The 22,666-nt window shown below is 41.5% G+C and overlaps 1 protein-coding gene across 1 annotated transcript in view; it reads right to left on the bottom strand.

Annotated features, from left to right (window-relative positions):
• Positions 1-86, bottom strand: part of THSD4 (thrombospondin type 1 domain containing 4) — a 598,412-nt gene extending 598,326 nt beyond the window's left edge. The window contains exon 1 of the mRNA XM_065412285.1: positions 58-86. Coding sequence (XP_065268357.1) covers positions 58-86 — 29 coding nt within the window. The remainder of the gene's footprint in view (positions 1-57) is intronic.
• Between the last annotated feature and the right edge of the window lie 22,580 nt (positions 87-22,666).

Here is a 22,666-nt window from a genome sequence, read left to right as displayed (position 1 = left end):
TTGCACTGTGACAAGAGCATATTAAATCATTAAAAATAATTGTATTGTACAACTTACCTCAAAGATACTATTAAACGGTCTACCATGATCCTTGATTATGAAGCCTTTTGGGGTAGACAGTGTGTTAGAACGTAATGCAGATTACACACAAATCCTACAGAAATAGAGAAAAAAAAATATTTGTCAATACTTATTCAATACTTTCCAGGATGCCAATGAAACTAGAGATAGGTCCCAACCAAACATCTGTAGCTGAACTCCTTTGGACTTTGCAGCAATTCAGATCAGAACTTAAGGTCTACACCTATTTAGCAAAGCACTTGAGTATGTGCTTAAATATAAGCACACATTTAAGTCCCACTGAAGTCAATGGGACTTAAGGAATGGACTGCCGGATCATGGTCTGAACAACAAAGTATAAATAACCAGTGTTAAAAAAGGTACTTGTCTTTTTATTTCATGCCTCTGTTACGGCACTTTGGTGGCTTCAGTTCCCCTCTGGTGCGCCAGCATGCACCATGCCATTATTTCACGACTGCCTCACACAGGCTCAGGTCGTTTATTTTTTTTAGGATATGACAAAGATTTTTTAAAGGGTTTCCAAATGTTAGTACCAATACCGTTTCTAAGCATTCAAGTGCACACTGCAGAAGATAAGACTCCTCTGTGGTCCAGCCAAAACGCAAGAGCCAATACATCCTCTCTGAATTCATCACGTAGTCTGTCTAGGTATCTTAGATATTTCTATGGCCCGATTACCATAGTTACCGGAGTGCCTCACAATTTTTAAAGTATTTATCCTCACAACACCCCTGTGATGTAGGGCAGTGATATCAACACCACATTACAGATGGGGGAAATCGAGGCACGGAAAGGCTAAGTGACTTGCCCACAGTCACACCAGAAGCCTGTGGCAGAGCATGGAATTGAGCCCAGGTCACCCAGATCTTAGGCAGTGCCTTAATCACTGGACCTTCCTCTCCTAGTTATAGAGCATTTTATATTTGTGCCTTTTAGTTTTGCAAACACAAACATGAGTTCTGTTAGCCCATTATATCATGCGCATAAGTTCTGAACTGTTGGGACACTGGGGAGTCTTTGTCTGGTAAAGTTGCAGTCAACATACTGGGTGTCCAGTAGCGGCAGTGGGATTTTGAAATATGAATGAGACAGGGGTGGCGAGTTGTATGGGCCCGCGGTGCCCAGGCTCCAGGAATATTCAAGGCCTGGGTGCCCAGCTCCACCAATGTTCAGAGCCAGGTCTCTGCCCGGCCCTGCCTGCCGCCCCCAGGCGCCTCCCCCTGACCCCGGAGTGTTCCTGCCTACAACACAAGAGTGGCGCCGGCGGCAGGCTGAGGCAACTGCTGCACCTGAGGAGGGAAAGAGGTGCACACATGACTGGCAGCCCTCCCCTCCCCCGGCACCCACCGGGAGGCGACACTGAGGGGCTTCTGGGAGATGGAGTCTAGACCTCACCTGAGCAGCTGCTGGGGCTTGGGTGAGAGTGTCCGACCGTATGATCCCCCTTGCCCGCAGCCACCACTCCTGCCCCACCCTGGGCAAAGGGCAGTCCCATCCCCCATGAGGCTACGGTGAGGGGCAGCAGGCTGTAGCGGGGGAGGAGGCCACATGTGATGGCATTCCCCTCCCCCCCGGCACCCACCACAGGGGAGGTGAGGGGGCTTCCTGGACCTGAGAGGGGTCCAGCCTCTAGGAGTACGTGTAGTGACAGTGCCGGGTGAGTGTGGTGCTGGGGGGTGGGGGGTGGGGAGAAGAGGGGGCCCCCTCCCTCAGAGCTCCCCTCAGGGACAGGGCTGGGGGGGGGACTATGGAGTCCTCCTCTCTGGCCCCAGCCAGGGGGCAGCCTGCCTACACCCCAAACTCCTCATCCCCAACCCCACCCCAGAGCCCGCACCCCAACCCTCTGCCCCAGCCTTGAGCCCCCCTCCCACACCCCAAACTCATCCCCAACCCCACCCCAGAGCACACACCCCCAGCCAGAGCCTTCACCCCCACCTTCTGCCCCACCCTGAGCCCCCTCCTGCACTGTGAACCCCTCATGCCCAGCCCCACACCACAGCCCTCACCCCAACACCCCAACCCTCTGTCCTAGCCCTGAGCCCCTCCCACACCCCAATCCCCTCAGCCCCAGCCCTCATCCCCTCAACCCCAACCCTCTGCTCTACACAAATCCCCTCCCATACCCAAAACTCCTCATTCCCAGCCCCACCCCAGAGCCTGCACCCCCAGCCAGAGCCCTCATCCCCCTCCCACCACACACACCCACATTGTTAAACACTTACTGTTTCCAATCCATTTTATATATATATATATATATATATATATATATATATATATATATATATACACTTACAAGGCAGGTATGGGGAGGCGGGACTTGGACCCATTCTAGAAAATCTGCTTCAGAGGAGCACAGTATAGTTCTAAATTTAATTTCATGTTAGGATTGAACCTATATCTATGCATCTCAGAGCTGGATCAAGCCCTGTCTGCGTTTTGCCATTTACAAGTAGCTATGTGTTGAAATGCAATTCGATGAACAGAAACATTAGAGCAGTGGTTCTCAAACTTTTGTACTAGTGACCCCTTTCACATAGCAAGCCTCTGAGTGTGACCCCCCCTTATACATTAAAAAAAACACTTAATATATTTAACACCATTATAAATGCTGGAGGCAGCGCAGGGTTTGGGGTGGAGGCTGACAGCTCACGACCCCCCCATGTAATAACCTCGTGACCCCCTGAGGGGTCCTAACCCCCAGTTTGAGAACCCCTGCATTAGAGCATTGCTGCTCAAAGATAAAGAGCTAGTAACTTCTGTCAACCAGACAGACAAACAGAGACAACTAAAAGCCAGCTAGAGAAAGACAAGGCTTATGAGAACTTTTTAAAAATGGATATAGTTAGGTGCCCTATACCAGAAATATGGATTGTTTATAGGTAATGGGACAAGCTGCACATCCCATATAATCCAGGAGATTGCCAAAGACAAATCTGAATGTATTAAGAAATATTTTTTGGTGGTGGTAAAATAAATAAAAAAATAAAAAAATAAAAAAAAAAATCACACAATATGTCTCCTTTTCATGTTTTTTCTTAATCAATGAATCAGAAAGCAGAGCATTATACAATAACTGCAAATGAGATGCCCTAAAACAATTATTCTCAACCTTTCCAGACTACTGTACCCCTTGCAGAAGTCTGATTTGTCTTCTCTACCCCAAGTTTCATCTCACAAAACTACTTGCTTACAAAATCAGACATAAAAATAAAAAGTGTCACCGCACACTATTACTGAAAAATTGCTTACTTTCTGATTTTTACCATATTATAAAATAAATAAATTGAAATATAAAGATTGTATTTTTCAGTGTATACTATATAGAACAGTATAAACAAGTCATAGTCTGTATGAAATTTTAGTTTGTCCTGACTTTGCTAGTGGTTTTTATGTAGCCTGCTGTAAAACTAGGCAAATATGTAGATGAGTTGATATACCCCCTGAAAGACCTCTACGTACCCCCAGGTGTATGCATACCCCTGGTTGAGAACCACTGCCCTAAAAGGCAGGGACTGAGAACAGTAGCCATCTAGGACAGAATATACTTTTGTACAGAAACTAATAAAGCCCTGGCACCACATATCAAAGTTACATAAAGTATCTGGTACTCCAGAGTACTAAATCATCATAATCACTTGGAGAGATCTGATGGGGCTCAGGAAGTTAAGAAAAGAGGAAGCTATTCTGGGGAGTCTATAGCATGTTAAAAAACACAATATCCATAAGGATAAGTAAGTTTAAAAGAGTTCCTCCGAAGAGAAGGTTTGAAAATATGCAGAAAGCTAATTTATTAGATATCTTAACCTTTTAAATCTCATGGGACCTCTCATATGGAATTCTGCAAGTGATTGTACCTTTTGTTTATTGTGAATAGATGGCATTTCACTTTCATGAACTCCCATGCAAACTTAGTCACTCTTTCAACCTGTACATTTTTCTACATCCTGTCATTTGCCATTATCTGTGTATTAGCTATAAACACAGAAGCTCCCTCTTTAATCTGTGTGTACACATGTGCAATAAGAAAGTTCATAAAACTACTTTAACCTGAAGCATGAAGCTTCCATCATCTAGATTTATACATAAACTCAGGATAGGTATGTGCTGTGTAACCTATTTTATCTTGTTGACTTAAATATATGGAAGCTGAGCTACATTTCCCTTGTTATTTATCTTTCTGGTAGGATTGGGTATCTTGCCAGCTACTGACAATGGCTACTTGAAGTAGCTATGAAACTTGAGTGGCTTTTAAAAAGTATTTTCTAGTGATTTATAATCTCTCTTTTTAACTTTAGGAAAGTTCAATAGCAAATAACATTGAGCAAGATTTGTCTTTTAAAAAGAAAAATCAAATATCCCTTAAAGCATAGATAGTCTGAATAAAATGACAGACGTGTCAGTAAAGTGTGGTCTACCTACTAGCTGCTCCTGTCTATTAATCTATGCACAGTATGTGTCCTTTGGATCACCTTCAGTGCACTACATTCACAACACTCTCAAAAAGCAGTGTGTACTACAGCAACTTTATCAAGCTGGATAACTTGTATATACCCTGCACATCCAGTATACGCTGTGGGACACTGAATTTTTGCTGTTGGTGGCATGGGGTCTTGAATCATACAGTAACTCTTAAACTGTTTATTAATTACAAAAACCAAACTCATCTCTGAAATCTGGATGACAGGGATGTAATTCCCACAAAATTCATAAACACTGTCATGCGAAAATGAGGTTGTGTTGTGCTGCAGATTGCCATTGTTAAAGCATATTCTTGCATTAGCCTATGTGGAGCAAATACACATTTTACTGCAGAAATTACCAGAGCTCAAGCATTTACCTTGTAAAATGCAAAGGAATGACTAGTCAAAATTTTCAACAGATCTAGCCTAAGCTAATGGTTTCCTGTAAGACAGAGGAATCAGCGCCACATGAGAGAGCAAAGGCCCTGTTTGTTGGGAGGCAGTTTCCCTTGGCTTCTTCATGATGTAGGAGATCCCTATAGGATAGGGATTAAGCCCTGGAACAAGAGAAGTAGAAATATTACTAGTATCTGTATTAAACTGGTTGCCCCTCCCAACACATTTGGGGGAGATAAAATTCTGTTTGGCATAAATAAATATTATAAAGTAAAACCTCTCTTATAAAAATCATTTTAGAAAGCAGCTGCCTAACTGAGGTCAAACAAAATGCTTCTGGAACCTCTGGACAGATTTTAAAGTGATCATCTAAAACAAGGCTTGTACAGGAGGTAGTTTCACTGTACTGGGAATAACCAAGTCCCTTAGTATTGATGTAGCTTTCTTATGAATTGTTTTCGGTTCATTCATCAGTTCATTTAAACTTACACTACCCTGGGAGTCATCACTATGGGAATCGGAGAGAAGGTTATACTGAACATGTATTTGTACTTGAAGATGATGATATGCCTCTAAAATCCATTGAAAAGCTTTTCAACTTCATAAATATGCTAATTGTTGAAATGTGGATTTAGTAGATGAAATGATAGGGTTGATGATTACATGATAAATGTATTATTCTGACATGAATCATGAGCAGAGACTGAATTAATTGATGTCAGGTGAGGAGGAAACCCACAGGGATGATATCAGTATCAAGTTGATTAGGAAGGTTTTAGATTTATAAACACACAAGTCCTGAGGGGGGTAGGTTAAGTTGATACCCAGTTCCCAAAATGACGATAGGGTTGCTTTGAAAACACTAAAGTGAATGGAATCTTCTTGTAACAGGACAATGCATCTCTCTCCATGGTCAAGGTTGTAATAAGATTTCCATTTTAAGCCTGTGTTTGTTCCCCCTTCCACTTTTCTATATGACTTTTATTGGGTCATGTATATTGCTCGTGTTCAATTTTTCCACGTGTGGCTTATTTAGTAAGAGGAGAATTTTTTTTGTCAAAGTCTGAGATGAATCACAGAGAAATGCAATTATGAAGCCCCCAGAATTGGCAGGGGAAATCAGGGGAAAGTGTCCTACCTGAAACTACTCCCAACATATCTTTAGAAATTGACTAGATTTCAGATTGTCCCTTTAATCTTAAAAAAAAAAAAAAACCCAAAACCAAATGTTAGAAAGTCAGAATATCTTAACATTTGTTTTTTAGTAGCTACAATTCTTGAGGTTTTCTTACAATGCTAATATGCACTTACAACCTCATCTCCAGTTCAACAACTTTTGCCTAGCAGTCTTGGCTCTGATTAACATTAATAGGTGTTTGAATCAGTCGGTGTTGTCCTCCACTGCAACCTTCTTAGAAAAGCTTATGTAAAGGTCAAAATTAGGGCTTGGCTATGTCTTTGTCACATGATTGATCTTTTCCTGGCTTTACTATACTCCTTTCATAAAGAAACAATAGTCAGAGTTTAACATTTTCCACATTTTTTTCTGAAGTAGGTAAACTGAGCATTATGTCCTATTAAAACAGCCCTCATACTTCAAAAGACCTTGGAGACAGAATAAAACCAGACAAATAATAATACCCCAGATCAAGAAAGGATAGACAAGCTGACTATGTCCTATATTTAAAACCCTTGTGCTGTTGTGACATATTGCATTATATTGTATAAATGTTCCCGATATGAAAGAGGTGGGGAAATCATTTGCCACAAAAGCATCACTGGGCAACCCATAAGCCGATCCTTCATGCAACGACTTTGATTCTAATAATGAAAATATCCCAGCCAAAGCCATTATGAAAAGTTATTGGAAAGACTCTTGCGTTACCAAACTGAGCAATAGAACAATGGCAATTCATAGCCATATAGTCTGCAAAGGAAGAGAGAGCATGGTATTGCAAAGTATTCCACTCTGAAATGCTTAGGATCTAAAGTTTTTCAGAATAAAAGCAGATAAAAGGAGAAGTTAATATAATGTACCAACTGTATCAAGAGTCAATTTATCAAGATACCATGGATAATTGGTTACAATGAAGAAGAAAGCTGTGAGTTACAGTCCAGTTCTCCCTCAGCCCAGAGTATAAAAAGAGTAATTTCTCTGCAGTCAGTTCACTTAATACCAGTGTAAAACTGAGTAGAGCTAGAGAGCTCCCAATACATAGAGACTGCACAAAGGCTTCCTCAGGAAGTCTTTTTTTTTTTATTAAAAACACGCAAGTTTCTTTTTCTAATTATAGATTCTAGTCCTTTGTATAGAAACGTGCACTTGTATGGAGGTATAACAGTGTACTCTGAAAAAGAAAGCAGCAAAAAAAGATTATCTTAATTTAATGTCTGAAGTTATTAAAGACTCTGCAACATGCAGACAGATCTGTGGAAAGAAGCCCACTGAATTCCAAGCATTGCTCCTTTCTAACAGCTTTTGGAGTCCTCAAACAACAAAGTGGGTCAATGGAATCCAAACAATGTTTTTTTGAGAAGAGTCCTATAAAGAGAGCGATCTATCTGAGGTAATCCGTCCTGCCATGTCCTTCTGATATGAAGGAAAAAAGTCTTTTCCAACAGGTAATCTGAACTGGGTGGAATATAATAGCCCAGATTCAGCAGGTGAGCGCACAGCATAACTCAGGAGGGAGAATCATAGACTATCAGGGCTGGAAGGGACCTCAGGAAGTCATCTAGTCCAACCCCCTGCTCAAAGCAGGACCAATCCCCAACTAAATCATCCCAGCCAGGGCTTTGTCAAGCCTGACCTTAAAAACCTCTAAGGAAGAAGATTCCACCACCTCCCTAGGTAACCCATTCCAATACTTCACCACCCTCCTAGTGAAAAAGTTTTTCCTAATATCCAACCTAAACCTCCCCCACTGCAACTTGAGACCATTACTCCTTGTTCTGTCATCTGGTACCACTGAGAACAGTCTAGATCCATCCTCTTTGGAACCCCCTTTCAGGTAGTTTAAAGCAGCTATCAATCCCCCCCCCCCTTCTTCTCTTCTGCAGACTAAACAATCCCAGTTCCCTCAGCCTCTCCTCATAACTCATGTGCTCCAGCCCCCTAATCATTTTTGTTGCCCTCCGCTGGACTCTTTCCAGTTTTTCCACATCCTTCTTGTAGTGTGGGGCCCAAAACTGGACACAGTACTCCAGATGAGGCCTCACCAATGTCGAATAGAGGGGAATGATCATGTCTCTCGATCTGCTGGCAATGCCCCTACTTATACAGCCCAAAATGCTGTTAGCCTTCTTGGCAACAAGGGCACACTGTCGACTCATATCCAGCTTCTCATCCACTGTAACCCCTAGGTCCTTTTCTGCAGAATTGCTGCCTAGCCATTTGGTCCCTAGTCTGTAGCAGTGCATGGGATTCTTCCATCCTAAGTGCAGGATTCTGCACTTGTCCTTGTTGAACCTCAGATTTCTTTTGGCCAAATCCTCTAATTTGTCTAGGTCCTTCTGTATCCTATCCCTACTCTCCAGCATATCTACCACTCCTCCCAGTTTAGTGTCATCTGCAAACTTGCTGAGGGTGCAGTCCACGCCATCCTCCAGATCATTAATGAAGATAGTGAACAAAACCGGCCCCAGGACCGACCCTTGGGGCACTCCGCTTGATACCAGCTGCCAACTAGACATGGAGCCATTGATCACTACCCGTTGAGCCCGATGATCTAGCCAGCTTTCTATCCACCTTATAGTCCATTCATCCAGCCCATACTTCTTTAACTTGCTGGCAAGAATACTGTGGGAGACCGTATCAAAAGCTTTGCTAAAGTCAAGGAATAACACATCCACTGCTTTCCCCTCATCCACAGAGCCAGTTATCACATCATAGAATGTAGAGGTGGCTTTTAGCCTCCTTTGTCCTCCTCCAATTCTGGCCCAGCAGCATGCTGGGTTGGTCCCTCGGCATAAGCCAATGGCCCCGAGATGCTAATACAGCAGCTGGGTACAAGTGGGTATAAACATGCCCTTGCCATGCCTCTTATCTCAGCTATATCTCCTGCAATTGCTGCAGGAAGGGAGACAGTGTAGGAGTCATTACACTAGCTCGTCACTGGTGGAACAGCCCCTACACTACAAAGATCCTCTCGTGGTCAGCCATACCAGCTTCGGAGCTGCTTTGCATCAGCACTGCAAAGTGGCTGTAGCACAGACCAGGATCTGGACCAAGAAATTTGGTGACCATGTGGCCATCTGAAAGTGTGCAAAAATACTGCATTCTCCCCACCCCCAACTAACGTACTCTAGAAGTATCAGGTAGAGAAAGCTCCATACTCTTTTCCCTTGCAGGCCTCTAATTTTCAGTAACAAACTGCATGAGGATAATATTATGTTGTTTGGGTACTTAGGAGCATGGTATTCCGCATACACTTGGATGTGGGGACAGCTGAGGAGGAAAGGGGAGTTATTCTGACAGCTTCATCATGGTGAGGGGTTGCTTATGACTTTGAGGGGGGCTACCAACTACAGCTATGTAAACATATTATGTGTCAGTCTCTCTACTAATCAAGACACTTAAATATATTAAAATATTAATTTGTGTTTTACTTGGGAGGAACCTCTTTTGCTGCAGTGGAACATTCCACAACAAGTAAAGAGCGGGAAATCCTGTGGGGATTTGTGAATGGTCTTTCATGTCTTCAGTTTATAAACCACTTTGAGATCCTTCATGATGAGGAGGTTCTATGTCAAATGCTCTGGACAGGATAGAGGGAAGGCAGTCTCCTCTAACCGGTGCATTGCTCAGTGGGAAAGGCATTAAAATAGGTTGTGTTTTCCCTGCAATCTCCTAATAGATATCTTGGGTGAAAATCAAATAATAAAAATACCTTTTAAAATACAGGCGAGGCTGCATTTCAGAGCATTTAAGAAAAATCAGTGTTGTATAAAATGAAGCCCTAATGTTACTGCAAGGAGATGACAGAGACACAACAGGTCTGATTGTAGTCCTAGAACTGGTATAATAGACAGTATAATATACAAAAAATGGGTGGCTATATAAGAAATTTCCCACACCCTTAACTTTCTTTGATCCATACTAATCTCATCTACTGCTCAGTACAGCTACATAACTTACAGAAAATGGTCTTTATCTTATTCTCTCCTTTCACCACTTGCTAGATGAAGAGTGTTTTCACAAGATAAGATTTCTCTTTGAAGTCAGAGACAACTGAAAAAGTTTATCACCACATACTGCAGTTTGCCTCTACCGTTACACAAGTGATCACACTGGTGCTGATGTTCAGAAAGGAAATGCTTTGGGGATGGCTATAACCTATGACACTTGGCAAGAGTTTCACAACTTATAACTGTATTACTGTCAAGGTTATACAGATCCATTGCTATAGCTGAAACTAAGATCACTGGCCTGAGCCCACTCCTTTCAGCAGTGGACCACAGGTAGCTCATGGAAATTGATGGATGGCTTTTCTTGTTATTTTCAGGTTGGAAAGCTACCAAATGATGTTACATGCCAAATACAGAACAGGATTTTCTCAACATTTATTAATAAAAATACCTTCGCTCTACAAACCCAGCTGATTTTTCACTTCCCCACAAAAAGATACCCTGAGCCACTTCTAGTATCCTCTGCCTAGAGTTTTCTACCAGGCCATATGCTTTGAGAGTCAAGAACGGCCCATCAAACATCATCTGCAAATAGAGAGAAAGCTAAACCTGTTTTGGGTAGCAGCAGATACACTGATGTTTGAAGCTGTTGATGTAACGTTTCCTTTTCTGTCTGGCACAGATGTAATAGATTTCGAAATGCAACATACCTACTACCGAATTCAGTCTGGATGACTCAGATCACTGGTCAGTCACCCTACTTACTGAGCCACATCCTCAGCCGTGCCATAGGTCCATTTCAGTTGGTATAAATCAGCACTATTCCACTGACTTCAGTGGAGTGTTCCAGTTTAAGTCGACTCAGATCTGGCCATTATGTCTAAAATGAATAATTTATATTGTAATGTTCGCGAATGATTAGGATAAAAAAAATTTTTTAAAGGGACAACTTTCCCGATATTGAACCTCCCTTTTCAAAATTTCTCCAACACATCCTAATGTGCAGTATTATATTTTTACAATAATGTGGATTCTCACAAACCTGGGTGACTGGGCAACAAAATGGCAGATGAAATTCAGTGTTGATAAATGCAAAGTAATGCACATTGGAAAACATCCCAATTATACATATAAAATGATGGGGTCTAAATTAGCTGTTACCACTCAAGAAAGATCTTGGAGTCATCGTGGATAGTTTTCTGAAAACATCCACTCAACGTGCAGCGGCAGTCAAAAAAGTGAACAGAATGTTGGGAATCGTTAAGAAAAGGTTAGATAATAAGACAGAAAATATCACATTGCCTCTATATAAATCCATGGTATACCCACGTCTTGAATACTTTATGCAGATGTGGTTGCCCTATCTCAAAAAAAGATATATTGGAATTGGAAAAGGTACAGAAAAGGGCAACAAAAATAATTAGGGATATGGAACAGCTTCCATATGAGGAGAGATTAATAAGACTGGGACTTTTCAGCTTGGAAGAGAGACGACTAAGGGGGAGGATATGATACAGATCTATTAAACCATAGAAGATTAGGGTTGGAAGAGACTTCAGGAGGTCATGTAGTCCAACCCCATGCTCAAAGCAGGACCAACCCCAACTAAATCATCCCAGTTGGAGCTTTGTCAAGCCAGGCCTTATATACCTCTAAGGATGGAGATTCCACCACCTCCCTAGGTTACCCATTCCAGTGCTTCACCACCCTCCTAGTGAAATAGTTTTCCTAATATCCAACCTAGACTTCCCCCACTGCAACTTGAGACCACTGCTTCTTGTTCATTTGTAGCCTACATGACGCATGTGCCTCTAGGAACTCTTTCGGTCATACGTGTCTTAGATGCTTATGGTATACTTGATGATATTTCCTATGCTAGACAATTTGTACTTGACATCTTTGAGGATAAAGCTGTCATTCAGAGAAAAGAAGACGTTTTAAATGTCTAGGTTCCTATCTTCCTATTGGACAATCAGCTTCTCTTCACTTCTATGACACCTCTTATGCAGGTTTGGCAGAATTTGATTTTTTTAATAATTTCAATTGGTTATATCAATGTTTATTTTTTAAGAATTTTTGGCTTTTATCAATTTAAATTACCAGTTATGTAAAATTATGGGTTTTAAGCATTTTTTTCAGTTTTATGTATTTAAATGTTCAGAGTTGCAGGAAATTAAGGGGGAGCTCAGACAGTTATTTAATGACAGTGGATGCTGAGATTCAAAAAGTTAAAGATTTATAACTGTTAAAACACAAATTGTCAACATCGCCCCTGAAAATATACACAGTAAATATTCTTAAATCAAACTAAAATTTTCAAGCAGCATTTTTCTTACTTTGCCTATTTGTACATTTCCACGATTATTAATAGAAATATGTTTTCATTGGTTTGTGCATAAGGGGAAATCAATGTCTGCTGATGCTTATCAATAAAAAGCAAACTTCTAACCCATTCTTATATTAGCCCCTCTCCTCTTCAGTTTTACCTGTGCAACTCTATTGATTTTAGTGGGGTTGCTGAAGTGTCAGGGAAAATCTAGCTCCTTAATTAATCCTCAAACCACCCCTGTGAGGTAGGTTAATATTTGGGGAGGGGCAGTGGGAACTGAAGCAAAAAGTTCATCCACCTGTATCATTTGGCAGAGTCACTATCAGAAATGGGATTAGAACGCAGGAGTTTCTGGCTCCCCATCCTGTATTGCAGCCACAATTCTCTATAGACCAATTCTCTGCTATTTCAACCAACTTCACCCCCTCTGCATATCAGACAACTCCTGAATGGCTGCTGTTCATAAATCTTTCCACCATCTCCACATCTTATGTAAATCTGGTAGCTGGGGGGCTGGGGGCGGGGAGAGAGAGAGAGAAGAGAAGAGACCATCAATGACTTTACTGACACTTGAGCATACTGAAAGATGCTGTCCAGTCTGCCCACTTGAGCTTTATTACTCAGTCAATTTGCAACTGTTACCTTAAGCTGAGAAATGAGTGATATTACTTGACAAGTCTTAATATATTTTAAATTGCCATAAGTCATTTTTGATTGAGTTCTCTGTTAAGGAGCCACTCAGTTAAACAAGAACTCATTATGTTTTGCTCTGATCATCAGCATGAATGACATTCCCTGTAAAAGCAGCTCTCTCTTGAGCAGGGATAAACAGAACTCCGTGCCATCTAACATGGATATATTCACTGCACAGGTGCAAGGGAACTAAAGGAGCTCCACATGGTCAAATTGTTTTCACTCCAAAGATTTAATGAAAAGTAAACAGTCTAACAGATGCATTCTATTAACCAAGATTGTAGACATTGTTCTTTCTAATTTAATTTGGCAATCAGCACTATTATCTTATGCTACTTAATTCTTGCAAGGAGGAGCAGAAAGCCAGGGAGAGAATGCATGCATGCAGAGGTCCTGATCCTACAGGACACCTTCAGCGGAAGGTGGGGGAGGAGGGGCAGAGGAGGAAAGTAGGGGAGAAAAGATGGGATAAATAATTGCGAGAATGGGAGGAGGGGTAGTGAGAATAAAAAAACCAAAACCTCTAGGTACTGTGGTGTAAATCAGGAGTAACTTTACTTCAGTCAATGCAGCTAAACTAAAATAAAATTAACAAGTCAGAGGAGGATCGGGTCTCTAGAAAGAAAAGGAGGTGGCAAAGGCAGAGAGAGAATGGATAAAGACAGGTTAGACCCAGCAACTACAGCAGAGTATAAGCTTCCCCCAAGCACCAATGCATCACAAAATGGGGGTACTAACCAAACATATTTGGGAGCCACTTATCTAGGTGTCCCATCATGCAGTCACTACTCAAACAACCTTCTCAAGCTTTGTCACAAGTTTTTAATCAAGGTGTAAATACCCATTCTCCATTGCCTAAGATCAGCCTCTGTAGAACCTAGCCATTCTAAGAAGGTGCCCACCTTTGAAAACAGAACCCTGGGTCCAGTCAAATGAATACTCACTACTCTGCATATTGCAAACCACCAAATTTTTTTTAAAATGTAAATTATCTAAATCACACAATGCTTCCAAAATTAAAAGTTCAAGACACTTAGGGACAGATTTTCAGCAAACCTGCGATTTAGGGAATCCCTTTTTGTGCATGCAGCTGATGTACACATACACAGCATGAGTAGCAGTGCATCCCAACATGTGCGCACAATAGCTATTTGTATGACTAAAAATGGGTGTACATTCACATCTGAGACTGCAGGCAGCTTTATATGCAAAAATGAGTGTGCAAGGTCAGTGGCTAGGGCTGAACATCTGACCATTATATTTGTCAGCAGTATTCTTTGGGGCCCACAGGACTCCCAAACCACCTAGACTCTGATCCTCAACCAAATCACAGCATGGATCAAAACCTCCTCATGGTGAAGTCATAAATGAAACACCGATCGATACCTGGAATTAATCACTGAAAATTGAGAGTTTGGTCTCTCTCAAAGCCAAGCGAGTTTTCAACTAGGTTTCTGGCAGTATTGTTGGACTCCATTCCTGCTCAGTTTCTATTAACCATCATATTTTCTACTAACCTCCCTCTGTCTCTCCCCTTCTCCACAGTTTCCAGAATCCACTTTCTTTTCACTTTGTCTTCCAACTACAGTAGTTTGGGGGGAGAGGGGGGCTGATTTGCCCATACCTGGATAGCATCAATGAGAATTACCCATATCCCGCAGTAGGAGAACTGCGCCCCAGAAACTGTCTTTGAGAGAGAATTTATTGTAAGGAAAGTTTCTAATTGCTATATTGGTCTTCATAGGCAACTTCACTCCTGATCACCTAAGCTGGACACCATGCTGTGGGCCTTATCCCTTACACCTAACCAGAACTTACCCCTTACCTGATCTGCTTTATTATTACAACAGAGGTCTCTCATTCCAGGGTCTTTCCTCCACAACCCCACAGATTAGTATAATTAGGCCTGGCTGAATTCATTTTTTTTATGTTTTTATAATTTCAACAGATATCAATGTTAAAAATAAAAAAATACTTAACAATTATCTATTTAAATGTTCACAGTAGTGGGAAATTATGGGGTGGGGTCAGATAATTATTTAAAGACAGCAGACTTTAAGATTTAAAGCAGCAGTTGCCAAGCTGTAAAATGCAGATGCCCTCGCTGAAGTCCTACTGCAGCTAGTCTGGAGACCCCATTGGAGTGCAGACTCACCGTCTAGGGCACTCAAATACATACGGTGACATTCTGTATCTTGGGGAAACACCCTGTGCCCCCATGTTCATCCTTATAATATGATTGTGTGGTATGCAATGCAAAGTTTGTCATGTCGGGTGTCTTCAGGGGCTCTTGATGCACTGAGCATTATTGCTCCCTTTTATGGACACCCAGCCAGCCAGTTAGCTATAAAAATCCCTCTTAGTAGCTGTTCTCTACTTGCTTTACCTGTAAAGGCTTAAAATGTCCACAGGTAAAAGAAAAGGAGTGGGCACCTGACCAAAAGAGCCAATGGAAAGGCTAGAACTTTTTAAAATTGGGAAAAACTTCCATTTGTCTGTTCTGTTGTTGTTCTCCGGAGAGAGGGGACAGAGCAGAGACAGGGCTGGGACTATGTTGTAAAAAGCTTTTGGTCAGGTATGGAAATCATCAGATCATACCTAAAACCTACTCATAAATCAGAAAATGTCTAGAAAGATGCGATTAGGTTTATTTCTTATTAGCTTGTAGATTCCGCTGTGCTAACCCCAAATGCTTTTTGCTTTGCTTGTAAACTTTAAGCTGGACCTCAAGAAGGTTATTCTTGATGTTTAATTTTTGTAAGTGGGTTTCTTAAATCTAGAAAAAGCCTAAGTTCCAGATGTATTTTCTTTCTTTTTGTTTTTAATAAAATTTACCTTTTTTAAGAACAGGATTGGATTTTTGGTGTCCTCAGAGGTGTGTGCATCTGTTGTTTAATTAGCTGGGGGAAACGGCTAATTTCCTTTGTTTTCTTTCTCAGCTCTTCCCTGGGGGGGCGGGTGAAAGGACTTGAGGGTACCCCACTGGAAGGAATTCCCAAGTGTGCCTTCCTGGGTTCCAAGGGGTTTTGCATTTGGGTGGTGGCAGCACCTACCCATCCAAGGTCAGAGAGAACCTGTAACCTTGGGAGTTTAATACAAGCCTGAAGTGGCCAGTATTAATTTTTAGAATCCTGGCAGGCCCCCACCTTCTGCACTCAAAGTTCCAGAGTAGGGAATCAGCCTTGACAGGAGGTTATAGGGTTGTGTCTGGGACCGGCGATATTGGCTAGTGTCATTCAGTTGCACAATCCCAGGAGCAGTTTACATGCTAGAGGTTATGCGGGAACAACCCAGGAGTGGGGGTTCTCGCAGCAGAGCACGGTAACGCTGACTCCCAGAGTCGAAGATTGTAGTGACCTGGCGGATCACTGGTCCAGATAACACCAGGGGAATGTCACACATGCCCCTTCTCCAGAAGATAGAAACACCAGGTCGCGGAGTGACCGGGGTGAATGACACAGACTAGGATGAAGGCAGATGGATTTTACTTTGATTTCTCCCCCATTTTTGTAAATGGCAAAAGTCCCTATGCATCCCAATGGCAAAAACATCGCTGTTCTTAACACAAAGCATGGCTTTGCTGTGCTGGTTCTAGCTGGAGCAGTTCTACAACCACAGCTGCTAACTGTTTCTAAGTTTACCAATGACTTTCCCTGCACTCATTTGGTGCTGTGAGATGCAAACAAAGGAAGACAAAGCCTCCTAGAACTATAAAGGTCTTCCAGCCTTTGTCCTAGTTTAATCTTGTGTTTAATCTGACCACAAGCCATTATTTGGTGACTGGTGGCCTATGTGAAGTGTTTTAGTTCCTAGTAGGCATCCATGTCATGTAGCCACTAAAACTGGCCCTCCATTGATGACTGTCTCAGAGAAACCCAGGAGAAATCTGGCATGAAGAATGATGAGCCCTCTCATCCCTAAATCAGGGCTGGTGCACACTGACAAGGCAGTGTAAGGAGCTACTCCTGCTCTGTGGAAAAACAGAAGAATGTCCAGTGATGTTGAAATCCTGCCCTTTTCAGCTGGGATTTTCAAAGGAAGAAATTAAATGGGAGTTGGATGCTCAACTCCATGGGGTGCCAGTGAAACAGTAACTAAAGATTCCCACTTTTCTACAGGAAAGTCCTATAGAATGAAACAGAAATTAACCCAATAGAGATCTCTAGGTATCACATAGGGTTCTATAGAAATTGATATAAAAACCTATGGGGCCCACTTCTAAGTCACTTAAACTGTTGGAACTTCATAAGCTTCAGCAGAATTCTCTCCAGTTTACACTGATGCAAATGGGATAAGAATCAGGCCCATAGAAAGAATTATCTGTGAAATTTTCTTTCAAATGTTTAATCCAACTCACAGAATTTTGTAAGAGAGGTTGCCATTCCCTATAGTATTTAATAGGGCTTAGACACAAGGGTCATTTATTAAACAAGGAAAATAAAAATTCTTCCTCAGTACGGTTACAATCAAGACAATTCAGTGTTGGATTATTAGCATATCTACATATAGACAAAGAAATTATGTTTACAGGTGGATAGCACTGGGCCATGGCCAAATAAATATCCTGCTCCAATATGTTGAGACTGCCAGAACAATGCACAGAGGTTCTGTAGTCTGCGGCACAGTACAATGAGCACCCCATTGTGACTCAATGGAGTGCTGCATTACAGAACATTGGCTTCCTGTACTTTCTCCAATGGAAATTAATATGGGCACACATCCCAAAATAACTCATTAAATCCTTTTCAACACAAGTTTTTAGTGACAAATGTTTTATCACACATTTCAGTACTACCATAAGTGGCGAGGAGAGGAGGAGTGAAATTAACAGTGAGTAGTTATTGATGTACATTTTGCACTAACCAGTGTCCAGAAACTGTGACCGGGGTTCAAGTGGTAAATATTAAATAAGGGGAGCGCCTCTCCCCTTCAGTCCTCTCCCTGCAGTTAAGAAACTCAATTGCTTTATTTTGGCAGCAAGAACCAAATTGCCCCCCCCACACCAAATCCCATCTAAATCAAGCCCCACTTAAACCAACCTAGCACTGCTCAGACACTCTTGTAACTCAAATGCCATTAGAAGGACAAATTGTGGCTTTAAGCCACAGTTCTATACTAGGGGGGGTCAAGCAGAGGTCCACTACCTCAGTAGGAATGCTCACAGATACTGTGCCCAATGCAGGCACAACACCAACAGAGGGGCAGGGGTGCTTGAGCCAGAATAGATCCTGCTACACCCCTTTGAAGAGCAGCATGAGAGAGCATCCTGGAGTAATGAAAAGCTTCTGTGCAGGAGTGAAAGTAGAAGCTTCTTGTGCACCCATCTGGGGTAGACTTTAGGTACCACTGAAGAGATGATAAATGGCACATGAAATCTGTGTTGACTTCAGGTCACATAATACTGCAATACTATGGTAGTCAGATAAAACGTAAGTATGTCAATTCTGATTGAAATGCAGCTGCAAGGCTGCTCCTAAAGGAATTCAAATTACCTAGTAATGAGTGATGTGTGTTGCTTTTCATTTAAAAAAAAAAAAAGTCAGTATAAAGATAAGGAACAAACTCTGGATCGTGGACAGAATAGCAGCCAGTGGCATAGTTTATGCACATTTCCTGGCACATGGCATTTTGAAACAGATTAGTTGCAGAATATTGCTTAAGTTAATTAGTTAATGAAGTAGTTTAACAAGTCAATATGCTTGATGAGTTTCCAAATTCTTCCTCTTTAAAAAATTGTCTGCTCAGACTCCCCATATACTGCAAGAAAATTACAACCAAAACATTTTGAAGATTTATTACTTTCTTTTATGTTCCTACAGAATGATAATGGATCTAATTAAGGTCTGAAGAGCACTGTGAAACCAAATAATCTATTGCAAAATTCTCAGAAGTATCAGCAGAGGAAAATGAAGGGCTAAATGGATCTCAGAGCCGCCTGCATGAGTGACAAAAAGTCTACTGAATGCTTGTGATGCCAAACTGCATGTGCACCTGCAGGTTGACTACATGCCAACAAATAATGTGAGTGCAATCAAGAATACCTATTTGAAGACTGCTCCATAGAGTTTTATTTACATAGGTAGCTTCGTAACAAGCCTCAGGCCAACATGACAAAATAGACACTGAATATCTTTATCCATGGAAATACAAAGTCCGGCAGGCCTGAGCTCACCAGTCTTACAAAAAAAGTCTCTCCTCTGAATCAACAGGAAAATATTTAGGAAATCAAAATAGCAACAGCATGTGTCAGAACTACTTTGCTGACCCTCTATCACCCAGAGAGGGGCTATTTAATCCTCAAGAAACCTATATTTACACCTCTGCCCCTCAGTGTTAAAATGAGCAAGTTGAAACAGGAAGAGAAAAGAAAGGTTAAATTCCCTGGCTGCACTAAATAACAAGGATGGCAGAACAAGATAATATGCTCATTACTAGCTAAGAAAGAGAAAGGAAGAGACAGTATGGTATTTAAGGCAGCCTGGGATATATTTAAGGTACAGAATTTGCACATCTGCAAAGAGAGGGCCAAACTGTGTTCTCAGTTACACCAATGTAAGCCTGGAGCGATCTCTGTGGACATTTTCAGTGCATAGTTCTCATTCTGGTGCAGGCTTGAAACAGACGATCCGCTCCTGGTACCATTCGTCCCTGGCTTATACCTGCCTTCTGACCTTTACAACCAAGATGTGATCTCATCAGATGTGAAGGCTCACACTGTTTATTCCTATCCTGTTAGAGTCTGGGAAAAGATTTTAGACACACCCAGATTTTGGTTCACTGCTGTGCTTTGTGCACTCAGTGTTCCTATCATTTTAATGTCAACTACACTGAGTGTTACAATCCTATGGGGGCTCAGACACACAAAAATATAGATAACCTTGTGTTAAGAGACTCAAGTTATCAGTCATCAGGGCTAAAAAGTTTTACAAGCTGAATATTAAAGTCTCCCTCTTTAGAAAGAGGTTGTCTGAGGCTGCTGTCCAGGACCCTTAATGAGTTGATGGTCTTAGCCAGAGTAGTGGACAGTCACATCACAAACCCACCACCAAACATTGGCACTAGAGTGACCAGATGTCCAGATATTTGGGGCTTTTTCTTATATAGGCACCTATTACCCCCCACCCCGTCCCAATTTTTCACACTTGCTGTCTGGTCACCCTAATTGGCACCCTTATTGGTAGTCTCAATAAAGAAGCTAAGAAACGAATGGGCCATGAAGCCTGTACTCTACTTTAAGCCCCAGTTGTTGTCCTTTCCAGGTCAGGTTTTAGTCTTGAGATTCTCCCTAACTCTATAAGTAAATTTCCCTTGACTCCAAAAGGGAGTTTGCCTGGTGGTATATCCGAGTTGGGACCTTAGAATTGGCTAAATAGCAGCATGGTCAAACCAACCTGGGGTCACTTGCAGAGTCACTCAATCGGAACCCACATTTGCAAAGCCAAGATGCAGTCTATATGCCACAAATTCATATGCTGCATAAATTGCACGGGCAGGGTAGGCTGACGAGGGAAAATAATAAGCAATGTGTCCAGAACTACTGGATGTGCTTGTGAAGAGATTTAGGCTGATGGAAGTTTCCGATAAACAGGGGAAACCCAAAGTGAGCTTTGGTCATGGGCACAATAAAAATGGGAAACATTCTGATCCCCCAAGTTATTATCCCCACACATCTTTCAGTCAGCATGAGGTTGCCTGACTTCAGCATCATCTTGCACTGCAACATAACCAGTAAATATTACACCAAGCTTTGTGGGGCCCTGAAGCTACAGGCTTAACAGCACGGTCCTGAATAGTAGAACTTCCATGCCTATGTTCTTGGAGAGACAAGACAGGTGAAGGAACCTCTTTTATTGGACCAACTTCTGTTGGTGAGACAGGACCTGAAGAAAAACTTTTGAGCCACACACAGCTTGTCTCTCCAACCAACAGAAGTTGGTCCAATAACAGATATTATCTCACCCACCTTGTCTCTTTAATATCCTAGAACTGACATGGCTACAACTACACTGCATACATGCCTATGTTCTAACTGTTGAAGAGAGAGAGATTCTTAGGGCCTGATCCAAAGTCCATTGACTTCAACAAGTCTTGATCAGAACCTTATCCTTCTGTGCTAGTAATGGAGTATCTTTTATAAGCACTCAATTCACTAATTACAAAAAGTTAGTTAGTTTCTTTGGAGAATGAAATGCTGCTCCTCACTAAATTTAGCAGTTCCATGTGTGGAATCGAAACAAAAATAAAAGTCTTAGCTTATTTCATTCAACCTTCAATAAAAATATGTAGCTTAAAATTTGGATTCTCCTTCCTTCTTACATTATCACTGGGCAAAGCTGCTTAGTTCACTAACTTAAGTGCTAGTGACTGTAAAAGAATATAAATCCAAAATACAGGATTACACCAGCATTTTCACATGCTGAAATTACAAAAATGTACAGAGGTAACTTAAGATCAGTTCAGATGACAAGGTAGTCAGAGGAACTTCACCACATGTTCTGCCAAAATTGATGACTTGCCATTGAGACAAGATGTATCATTAAACTCAAGAGATTTGTGGTATTAAGTGCAATTTAAATGGACACCATCTATTTACGTTAAAAATGTCTCTCTTAAAGGGAAGGTAAATATTATATAGTGTCTCTGGAGAATGCATTCGTATGTGAATTTTTAAAATATTTTAATAGACTGAGGACTAGTATAAAGGTTATTACTGTATTCACCGATTTTGAGGCCAGAAGAGATCATTAAATCATCTAATCTGCACTCAATTATAACCCAAGCCATAGAATTATCATATTTAATGAAATATTAGTCTAATATATATATCTGACAGTCCTGAAAATCAACTTGGACCCCTCATGTAGATTTTAAGATCCGAAATTTGCCCCTCCTTTCTTTTAAAAGGGAAGTAAAGCCTATCATCCATGGCAGACATAGGTACTTTGATACTGGATGCCTCAGCGTGGTGGGTGTCCAACTTGAGACACCATGGGCCACTGAAAAGAAAAATTGCACAATGGATGCAAGACTGTTCTTGAGGAATTACAAAACTGCAGAGATGGCCCTTTCTTATGCTCATCTTTCTTTTCCAGCACAGTGGAAAGTCTCATGCTTGCCTTAGCCAGAGCTTTGCATTGGGCTGAGTTTTGCTGTTCCCTTTCTTGCAAATTCAAGAAGTTCCTCATTCAATAAATTGTGAATCCCCTTTTTTTCAGTTGTATACAGATGGGTATTTTGCCTGCAACTTCAGCTGATGGCAGGTGAGGGTCACTGCTCCATAATAATTTGCCCTTGAGCACAAACTAGTTCAACATCTATCTACCAACAACTGACCTCTTTTTCACCTGACACAATCAGGGCCCTATTCAGAACTCCTCATGCAATACTTAAGAAAAGCTATTGAAATCCCTGGGAGTTTTGCACAAGTATGGAATTCTGCAAAAGGCCCTAAATTATGTGCAGTGGTGGAGGCTACTGTATTGTGGATAATTTAGAAATGCTGGTTTAGTTTCAGGATTTATTGTATCTTAAAAGGAGAGTTGAGGGGTCCAAGTTGATTTTTGTGTTTGACCCAAACTTG

Source organism: Emys orbicularis, chromosome 10 (assembly GCF_028017835.1).
Source record: "Emys orbicularis isolate rEmyOrb1 chromosome 10, rEmyOrb1.hap1, whole genome shotgun sequence".
Taxonomy (NCBI): domain Eukaryota; kingdom Metazoa; phylum Chordata; order Testudines; family Emydidae; genus Emys; species Emys orbicularis.
Note: the sequence above shows the minus strand (reverse complement) of the source record. Positions and strands in the feature narration are given on the sequence as shown.